Here is a 10,775-nt window from a genome sequence, read left to right as displayed (position 1 = left end):
GTTAGATCAATATGTAAGAGCTAGCCAATAAGAGGCTGGAACTAATGGGTCAGGCAGTGATTAAAAGAATACAGTTTCCGTGTAATTATTTTGGGTATAAAGCTAGCAGTGCAGGTGGCCGGGTGCTGGGGACGCAGCTCCGCCGCTCTTAATTCAACACGAGTGCTGGGATTAAAGGTGTGTGCCACCAAACTATTTCTTAAAGGCAGGCCCAGATCTGACCCAGGTCAGGGCTTGAAACACAACAGCATCTGTGGAGCTGCCTTAGAAGACAACGGGGGGAAAAGTACAGGGAGAAGCAGGGAAGGAGTCAGCTGAGCTTATACCCAGACCCCTTCGGATTCATGATTACACCACACACACACACACACACACACACACACACACACACACACACACCTAAGGCTCTGAGAAACTGGGTAAGTCCTTAGTGATCTTCTGTCTGCCCTCTCAGGGTACGTTGGGGAAACCCAGGCTCTGGAAGCTCCTTCAGACAGGAATGAGAATGTTGCCCTTGTAGTCTGGGAACAAGTTGTGAAGACTGCAGCCCCTAATTGAGGCAGGGAAAAGGCTTCTTACCTGTTCTCCCTGGCCAATAGGGACTGTGTCCGTGTTGTGGGTGAAGGAGGGACCAGGAGAGGAGAGAAAACACAGGTAAAGAAGGTAGAAATGGAGACTTTTAAAAGATTACTAGAGCGGGGTGTGGAGGCACACACCCGGGATCATAGTATTTGGAAGTGGGAGGCAAGGTCATCAGGACGGCAAGGCCAGTGTGGACTACACGAGGCCCACTGGGAAAGAGGTTTGCTGAGAACCAGCAAGGCAGCAGAAGGGTTGAAATCCCATGGGCTCAGAAGCCTGGGGGAAATAAATGACTTGTCTCTGATCCCCACTCAGTTGCTGTCTATACAATGAAAATCCCAGTTAAATAGAGTAGTGTATTCCTCAACCCCAGAGGACCCCATCTGCCTGTCTCCTGTGTAGCACACAACCTCCCCGAGAAGGGTCCTGGCGCCCGGGGAAGGTGTTACCTCGCGCAGTCGAGGTCAAGTGTCCACTTTGCCTCCCCAGCCCTGGTGTGGTGTTTCGGGGGGCGGAGGCAGGTCTCTGCTCGAACTGGGTCCCCGCGCGCTCCCCTGCCTCCGCGCCCGCGCACCTGTCCACCGGGTCCCCGGGCGCCCTGTCCTCACCGCGCCTTTTGCTGTGTCTTTCTCTGCGCGCCTCTGCCTGCGCGCTTTCCTGCCTGCCTGCCCCCCGCTCCCCCTTCCCTGTCTCTTTCCCGGGATCCGTTGGGTCTCCCTCAGTCCCTCGCTGGCCTGCCTTCCGTCTGGGGGGTCCAAGAAGGCGAGATGAGCGGCTCTTGCTCGAGCTACGTGAGCGCGGAGCAGGAGGTGGTGCGCGGCTTCAGCTGCCCGCTGCCGGGGGGCGAGGCGGCTGCTGTCTTCTGCTGTGGCTTCCGCGACCACAAATACTGCTGCGACGACCCGCACAGCTTCTTCCCCTACGAGCACAGCTACATGTGGTGGCTCAGGTACAGGCTCTGACCCTAATCTCACCTTGAACCCTTAACCCACTCTCCTACCTGTAGGCTAGCCTCTTGCTAAGCCTCCACTTTCATCTAAGTGCCCATACGGCAAAGCATCCTTTCTCCTCATTGTCAATACTGACCCTCCTCTCACTTTGTCACTAACCATCGCTCTCTTGAAGCCCCATCTCAACTCTTCCTTCATCCTGACCCCAGCCATTATTTGGAACCGTGCCTGAACCTGACTAGCACTGCCCCGAAACTCTCCCTCTGTCCCTACTCTGAGCTTCTTGCTGCCCGCACCCACCCACGCAACCCAATCCTAAATCACAAGCCAACTCTTGCCCTAACAGCAAATGCTATCTCAGACATACAGAGGCATCCCAAACTCTACCCTTAGTCCTCCCGCAGTTGCTCACCCTTCTGGGGGCTGTCCCAGATGCCGGACCCATCCCCATTCCCAGCTTTATGAAGTCCCTGTCCTAACTGCCACCTGCCCCAGCTTTCTCCTCAAGCCTGCCTGCAAACCCCCCTGTTAACCCACATACTGACTTCGGTAAGCTCTAGTCTAGACCCACATGCCTCAAACCTTCATCCTCACCTGAAGTCGCATGCCACCCTCAGCTTGTTCCCTCCCTCTCACTCTCTCTACTGGACACTTGCGCGCACCCTGGAGATGTACCTATGCTTGGACTAAAGCTCCCTGCAAGTCCAGTGTGACACAGTGCTGCCGTAGCAGAGGCCAGCTCCAGCCGTTTCAATACAGAGCATGGTCTGGGTGAACACACTTTAGTTTCTCTGGCTGTTCGGGGACAGGGTTGCTTGGGCCAACTCTGACAACCCTGAGACCTAAGCGTGGCGCTGAGGGTCAGTAGGTCTGAATCCCTCTGAGTCTCCAAAGGTTTCGTCCACAAAGTAGAGCCTGGTCGTCAATCTGCTCAGGGAAAGAGGTAATCGAGAGTTTTCTGTCCCTAACAGTGTGTGAGCAGAAGACTGTGTGCTTTCTGGGTGGGAGAAGAGCATCGTTAGCTGCTGAACCGGCTGAGTCTTTCTGTCTCTTTTGCTACCCGTGGGGAAAATGACCCATCGCTGTCCTGATTTCTGATTAAGGCAGAGAGAGGCAAGGACCAAGAAAGAGATGAAAGCAACTTGATATATGCCAATTACAACGACAAAGATAACTTTTTCTAAGGTGTTCAATCTGTAATTCTCAAACATTTCCAGACGACCAGGCTATCGTATCCTGCACATTTGGCTGCTGTCTAAAAGCCCAAGGAATCACACTAATAGCCTGTTCCCATGTGTTTATCCATTCACTGTAATCCTTGCTATAGTGTCTTTGTGCAAAGCAATGGGGATAGAAAACCAATTATTCCCTGCAAAAGGACCTTCCATTCTTGTTGTGAGAATCAAACCCTGGGCCTTGGGCATATCATAGACAAGTACTAACACTGAGCATATCACCAAGACCCCCAGTGGTTCTCAGCCTCAGTTCCTCATGTTGTGGTGACCCCAATCATAAAATTATTTTCATTGCTGTTTCATAACTGTCATTTTGCTACTGTTATGAATCATATTGTAAATACGTGACCCCTGTGAAAGGGTTATTCGATCCCCAAAGGGGTCGAAACCGACGGGTTGAAAACTGCTGGGTTAGAGCTGCAGAATCCACACTATGTAAAACAGCACAGTATCTGTTGAAGTCTCGCTGTGTTTAGCACTGCGCTAAGACTGAAGGAAGATGATTGCCTTTGAGGTACAGGAACAGTGTGGGGCTGTGATCTGTTCGGAACCAGGCACAAACCTTGGCGCTAACCTCCCAGTTTGTGACACTTGTAAGCCCAGCATTTGCAAGACTTGAGACAGAGAGAACATGGATGATGTTGTGGCCAGTTAGGGGTACATAGTGAGTGCCAGGCCAGCCTCAAGTCCCCAGGAGATCCTGTCTCAATAAGATAATATAAAATGTAGAGCAGTACAAATGCTTGCCTTCCAGAAGACAAAGTGCAAGGAGGGAGTGAGGTGGTTGTGTTGCACGAGGGGTGCTCAGTGCACTGAGCAGATACTCAGTAGGAAAGGGTTCCCTTTCGCATCTGTGTGTGATGCGAAGCTCGGAGTTTCAAAGTGAACCCCGACTTCAGCACTATGATGGCAGAGATGGGCTTAGGGTGGGTTATATGTTCCCATGTATACATAACCCTAAGACAAGCTGGGCGGTGGTGGCGCACGCCTTTAATCCCAGCACTTGGGAGGCAGAGGCAGGCGGATCTCTGTGAGTTCGAGGCCAGCCTAGTCTACAAGAGCTAGTTCCAGAACAGGAACCAAAAGCTACAGAGAAACCCTGTCTCGAAAAATCAAAAAAAAAAAAAAACAAAAAACAAAAAACAAAAAACCTAAGACAACGCTCCATTTTACAGATGGAGAGACTTAAGAGGGGTTACATTGCTATTGCGAGTACCCCATTGAGAAGTGACAGAGCTGAGATGACCCCAAACCCAGACTAGTCCTGTTCTATGACTGTCTGAACCCTTTCTGGCTTCTGACAGACAGCTGATGTCCTCAGCTCTCCCCAAACCATACACTGACTGTTGTCATCTGACTGCTGTGCCGTACCCTCAGGATACAGAGAAGCACAGACCCCAAGCCCCCAAGTAGGTGGTAATCCTTCCCTCTCTTCCATCACTCCCTATCTACTCACCTCTGGGGACCTCTCCTGTTGCCTTGGAAACCTTCTCCCAATGGAATGCTTTAGTTCCTCAAGTTTAGTGGCTTAGACAGGTTTCAGTGGAGGGTTGGATAGGGAGCGCTTTAAGGTCAGATCCTGTGTCAGTGTGACCCCCAAAACAGCTGAAAGTTTCCAATGTGTGAAGCGACTTCCTGGGTTCTTTCGCTGGGGGGTGGGGTTGGGTGTGCCTGTGCACACAGTGCCTGTGGAGGTCGGAAGAGGGCATCAGAGACTGGAGTCACAGAAGGTTGTCAGCTGTCTTGTGAGTGCTGGAGACGGAATGCTGGTCCTCGGGAAGAGCAGCCAGTACTCTTAACTGCTGACCCCACTTCCTGGGTTCTAACATATGGTTCATAAACATCAAGACAGTTGCTAAGCATAGAGCTGAAGGTCCTCAGGATGATTAGTGTGCTCTGAACTCTGAACCACGTGCTTCTGACAGAGCTCCTGCAGTGACAGTGTCACTGCGGCATGGAGACCTTGTTTTGTTCCAAATTTCATTTTGCCTTTTTCATGAAATTTCATTCTTGCAGGCATAAAAAATCTCCAGGTAAACACTGTATCCTTTGAGAGAGTTTGAGGGGAGAAAAAAAGCCATCTTTAAAAGCTAATCATCTCAGAAAGAAGACATCCCGTAGAGAAGCGGCTGCTATAACTGTGCCATCTGACCCAGTTACCAAAACCTCCTTCCAGCTTCTTTCTGCCAGAGTGTGACAGAAGGCAAGCAAGCAGCTGAAGGGCAGAGTTGGTGGCCAGGTAGTGCAAACTCTGTCTCACAGCATGCTGTGGCCACTTGGTGAGATAGCAGCATTCACAAATGAAGATCAGAAAAGCAAAGCCGAGTTTTCCCTGACGCGTGGCAGAGTCGGGATTCAAACCTTGAAAAGAACTTGATCAGCTGGGCGGTGGTGGCGCATGCCTTTAATCCCAGCACTTGGGAGGCAGAGGCAGGCGGATCTCTGTGATTTTGAGACCAGCCTGGTCTACAGAGCTAGTTCCAGGACAGGCTCCAAAGCCACAGAGAAACCCTGTCTCGAAAAACCAAAAAAAAAAAAAAAAAAAAAAAAAGAACTTGATCTTGGAGCCTCTTAGGGCTCCTCAGTGCCTTCTCAGGGGTCACAGCGGGTCTTCGTCCTTCAGAGTCAGCGCAGTGAAACCTCCTCAGTCCAGAGGCCTCTAGTTTGGCCTCTTTGCAGAGCAGGGTGCTGACTTCATCGAAAGGCAGCTCGGTCTGTCCTGTGTGTATCTCTTCTCATGAGGAACTCACCCCACTCTGGGGACAGTGCCTCCCCCCACTAGACAACACTGACCGGTTTAAGTTCATCTGGTACTGAAACCAGGTTTCCCACTCAGAGCCTGTTCCTTGTTCCTGTCTCTGTATACCTTTAGTCCCCAGACAGAACACCAAGGACAGTGATTTTCAGAGGCAGCATTTGCTCCCTAACTCACCTCCAGTTAGGGACACATCCTCCAGTCTTCTTATCCATGCCACAAAAATTCTCTGGAAAGTTCCAGAGGCCACTTCCCCATCCTGGTGCTCATAGAGGTCACTGGTAAGCATCTGCACACGGGTCCACCAACTGGCAGCCCCGTGAACAATAAGTGTATCTCAAATGAGAAAAATTACTGGATGTTCTTTTAATGCATGTGTGCGTATATGTGTGTCTCTGTGTGTATGTGTCTGTGTGTATGTGTCTGTGTATGAGTATGTGTGTCTAGCTGTGTGTGTGTGTCTCTATGTGTATGTGTCTATCTCGTGTGTGTGTGTGTGTGTGTGTGTGTGTGTGGTTGTACATGCACACTTGCATGCGTGGGGGCCAGCAGTCAACCTCAGGTGTGATTCTCAGATACACCATCCACCTCCTTTGAGGAAAGTTCTTTCCTTAGCCTTGGGCTCACTAGACTGGCTGGTCAGTGGGCCAGGCAGCCTCCTGTCTCCATCTGTGCAGTGCTTGGACTATAAGTGCACACCACCACATGGGTCTGGGTACTGCGCTTGAGTCCTCATACTTGCAAGTTGAGCAAGCCCTTCACCAAGTGAGCTGCATCCCGGCCCGAGATAACCATTTCAGCATCAACAAGAGCTAAGCAGCGCGTAACCAGTGCCGGAAATATGGAGGAAGACAGAAGAAAGAAATACAAAAAAGGGAGCTGGAGTGTGTTGGTTTGTGCAAAGAGACAAAGAGGTTTTGCTGCTTGCTTGGTTGGGTTTTTAGACAAAAATCTCTGTGTGGCCCTGGTTATTGTAGAACTCACTATGGCCAGGCTGGCCTTGAACTTGCAGAGATCCACCTGCCTCTGCCTCCCACGTGCCGAGATTAAAGGCGTGCGCCATTACACTCAGCTAAGTAGTCTTTTATGGAAAGTGATCCCAGAAAACAGTCATAGAGGGTGGGAAAATGAGTCAGAGAGAAAACACCAAGGATAGATTATGTTACCAACAAGTCACACAGCGGTAACCAGTGCTTAGTGTCTGCCAGTCAGCGTTCAATGATTACCTCAGAGTTACGCCCCCAGAAGACTCAGGAGCTGGGGATGTACACACTACTGTGGGTAAGGGCAGGTCGAGGGAGGGAACCATTAATTATCCCATAGTCCTGACTTGTTCAATGAGTAGAATTTTGTTCTGGGTCTAAGAAAGTCCTCAGGCACTGGCTCACTAATACGTTTCTTAAAAACAGTTCATGGGATCAGTATGCCTTTGAGTTATCAAATGTTTTTAATGGTTTGACTGTGTACTTTGTACATTGCTTTCATTTTTTTTCAATTAAAGTCTTTTATTGTGTTCAAAAACATAAAAAAAAAAAAAAAGAAAGTCCTCAGGCAAAGAGCTACAGATGCTGGCAACTGAAACTGTTTGAGTATCCCACCATGATTGGACCCAAGGGAATATGGCTGGATATCTACAGCCTGCATTATACCCAGAGACAGCTTGGTGGTAGTTTGCTGTATTTCCCTCCAATCTTGAATTAATCTCTATATTTTAGTTAAGTTTGGGCTAAGCTTCGTGTGTGGTATTGTCTTGCTATTTCCACTTAACATCATCTTGCAAGAATGTATTTGTATGTGTGCGTGGGTTAGTGTGTGCACATATAATGGGCTGGGGAGCACAGCCAGGCAGAAGACCCCCACTGATATTCCTCAGATATAGCCGGAAAGTTGAAGCTGATTCCTAGCATGCAGGTTTCTGCCTTCCCCAGCACTCTCTCCCCCTGTCGTCTTTTCTCCCCAGCGTGGGCGCTCTCGTGGGCCTCTCCACAGCAGCCGTGGTCCTTCTGGCCTTCATCGTCACTGCGTGTGTGCTCTGCTACCTGTTCATCAGCTCAAAGCCCCCCACGAAGCTGGACCCGGGCTTAAGCTTAGCGACAACAGGTAAGAGAGAAGCTATCTGGTGTCCTTGTAATGGCAGGCTCAAACCTTTCTTTGCAGAGGAGGGAGAATTAGAAATGAGATCTAGAGGGCCAGGTATGGGAGAGTGTCCTTTTAATCCCAGCGCTCAGGAGGTGGAAGCAGGCAGATCTCTGAGACTGAGCCAGCCTGCCCTACATAGTGAGGCCTGTCTCAAAGGGGGGAAAATAAAAGAAAGAGAAAGAAAGGAAAAGGAGAAATGAGATCGAGAGCATTCATCTCCTGAGTGTTCTGAAAAGTTCACACTTCTCAGGAGGTCTGGGACCTGACCCTATCAGACCTCGTGTGCTCGGTCCTCATCGGGATGCCGAACACCCTCAACCTCCATCCTCACACAGAGAGTACGCTGGTGGATTTTCTAAGATACTGTTTTCATTCTAGCCTCAGGGGATGCAAACTGATTTTCGCATTCTCCCAAACAAAACAGAGCTGGTAAGACACACTTACTGTTTCTCAAAAATCAACATTTCATCAGAAAGCGAATACAGGACTTTATTTCTCATAGTCTGCTGTCCTGACTACCCATTCCTCCTCGAGCCCGGGGCCATTGGGAACCTCGAATGGAACAAAAACAAACAAACAAACAAAGAAACAAGAAAAGATGTGTTGCCCTTTCCTAAGCCCATACTGCAAACTTTATAAGCTCTGGCAAGGAACTGCGAAAGATCCAAGCCCATGTTAGCCTAAAAGTTCTCCGTTGAGTGAGCAGCCAAGGTGGGTGTTGTCTCCACGTCACAGGTGAGAGAACGGGGTGGAGAGAGGGCTGGAGACTCACTTAAGGAGGTCCAGCCAGGGCTTCTTCTCTCAGAGACTCGCTCTTCTGCCCGCTTCGCAAGGGCTAGGCAGATGTGTACGAACAACCCTGCCTGATACCGACTGTGTCTGCTTTAACCAGCCTTGAGTCAGTGAAGATGATGATGAGGTGGGACAGAGGAAGGAAGGCAGGGTGAGTAGGCGGTGGATAAAGGTGTGGGCAGGGCTGACCAAGACTTCTGCAGTAGCAGGATCACTGGTGGCGGTGCCACAAAGACCAGGGCCAGCAAGGTAGGGGAGGAACTTGAGCAGCAGAGGCAAAGGTGGTGAGCATCAGGGAGGTAGAAGGGCAGGTGGGTAATTCCTCCGTCTCAGAGAAAGCTGGAGAACTCTGAATGTTGTCATTTGTAAGAGATTAATTTTCTAAAAATTTCTTTAAGAATGCAACAAGTGACAGCCCTAAACCCTTCTAGGATTCTGAAGATGGTTGAAAGTGGAAAGGTTCATCTGTCTCCTTGTGGAGTCAGAGATAGGGAAAAAACCTGAGCTGAAGAATAAACTGATTAATTTGCCTAAATCAGATACAAATGATATAAGATATCATATGTGAAGTTAAAAAAATGATGGACTGCCAGGCGGTGGTGGCGCACGCCTTTAATCCCAGCACTCGGGAGGCAGAGGCAGGCGGATCTCTGGGAGTTCCAGGCCAGCCTGGTCTACAAGAGCTACTTCTGGGATGGAACCCTGTCTCAAAAAACCAAAAAAAAAAAGATGGACTACAAAGATTGCGTGTGTGTGTGTGTGTGTGTGTGTGTGTGTGTGTGTGTTGTGTGTGAAACATCTATCTTCATAGTAATCTGATTCTCAGGTTGTTTATTTTTTAACTTGCTTACTTGCTAAAATGTATTTGTAACCTCAAAATCAATACTTGAGATACTTATGAGGTTATGTACAGAGTGGCAAAAATTTGAGGTGCACATGTCCCAGATAATGTCATTCAAGGCTACACTCTGTAAGTTTGTGTCCTCTTTGTGTCTGTCTAGAGACACTTTGTTCCCTGTTTGTGATGTTCACTGATAGCCGCTCTGTTGAAATGCCTCTGGATACAGTTCCCAAGCGCTGTCTAGTGCCCCGCAACATAAGAACACTGTGTGCTTCATGAAGAACACAGAATGCTAAATGTCTGACCTAAGGACTTGAGTGAAATGTTAATAAATCAAAAATATATAATAAATCATGGGAATGGAGAGATGATTCAGCAGTTAAGAGTACTACTGGCTGCTCTTCCAGAGGACCTGGGTTAGATTTCCCAGCACCCAGGTGGCAGCTCACGACTGTTTATAACTTCAGTTCCAGGGGATTCAATATCCTCTTCTGATCTCCCAGAACACCAGGTGTGCCCATGGTACATAAACATATATTCAGGCAAAACAACCATACACATATGAATAAAATAAACATTTTTAAAAGAAATATATATATTAAATCAGGTGTCTTTAATCAACAGCACCTAAATGTTAAGTATTGATTGACAAAAATGTCATGACCAAAGGCACACAGAAACCTCATCTTATATTCTTCCTAGAAGACAAAGTCTCATACAGCCCAGGCTAGCCTGTAACTCACCACGTAGGCCAAGGATAACCTTGAACTCCTGATCCTCCTTCCTCCAACACCAAGTTGCCACCAAGCCTGTTTCAGCGGTGCTTTAGTATTTGCTAACTCAGCATTTGTGGGAACTTTATAATACATAACTACGTAACTACTGTGGATAAGTGGTACCCACTGCATACAAAATAAGACAGGACTGATTTCCAGAATACAGAAACATACCTTTAAACAAATGAGAAAAGTATAATCATAATAAAAGCCAAATATAAGCCTGGTGTGGTGGCACATGCCTGTAATACCAGCCTTTTGGGAGGTAGAAATAGGAAGATTGCTGGGTGGTGGTAGTGGTGTATACCTTTAATCCCAGCACTCCAAGCAGAAGCAGGAAGATCTCTGAGTTCGAGGCCAGCCTGGTCTATAGAACAAGTTCCAGGACAGCCAGAGCTACACAGAGAAACCCTGTTTTGAAAGAAGAAAAGAACAGGGGGACCAGTAGTTAGTTCACTGTTGCTCTTGGTTATAGGTCAGCCTGGAATTATGAGACTATCTCAAACAAACAAACAGCCATAACACAACAAAATTCATAATGCACATGAAGAGATTAATAGTCAGGAGAATGCAGTTCAAGAATGATAGACCTTTCGGACTGTTGAGATGGTCCAGCACATAAAGCCACTGGCTGGGCTGGGCAAGCCTGACAGCTGATTTCAATCCCTGGAACCTGTGTAAGGTAGGAGAGATCTGACTCCAACA

The 10,775-nt window shown here is 48.5% G+C and overlaps 1 protein-coding gene across 1 annotated transcript in view; it reads left to right on the top strand.

Moving 5' to 3' along the window:
* The first annotated feature begins 1,187 nt into the window (after nucleotides 1-1,187).
* Shisal2a (shisa like 2A) overlaps nucleotides 1,188-10,775 on the top strand; it is a 16,565-nt gene continuing 6,977 nt past the window's right edge. Inside the window, exons 1-2 of the mRNA XM_005353547.2 lie at nucleotides 1,188-1,531; nucleotides 7,483-7,622. Of these exons, the coding sequence (XP_005353604.1) occupies nucleotides 1,350-1,531; nucleotides 7,483-7,622 (322 nt within the window). The 5' untranslated portion in view covers nucleotides 1,188-1,349. The remainder of the gene's footprint in view (nucleotides 1,532-7,482; nucleotides 7,623-10,775) is intronic.

This window comes from Microtus ochrogaster, chromosome 10, assembly GCF_000317375.1.
Source record: "Microtus ochrogaster isolate Prairie Vole_2 chromosome 10, MicOch1.0, whole genome shotgun sequence".
Classification (NCBI taxonomy): domain Eukaryota; kingdom Metazoa; phylum Chordata; class Mammalia; order Rodentia; family Cricetidae; genus Microtus; species Microtus ochrogaster.
Note: the sequence above shows the minus strand (reverse complement) of the source record. Positions and strands in the feature narration are given on the sequence as shown.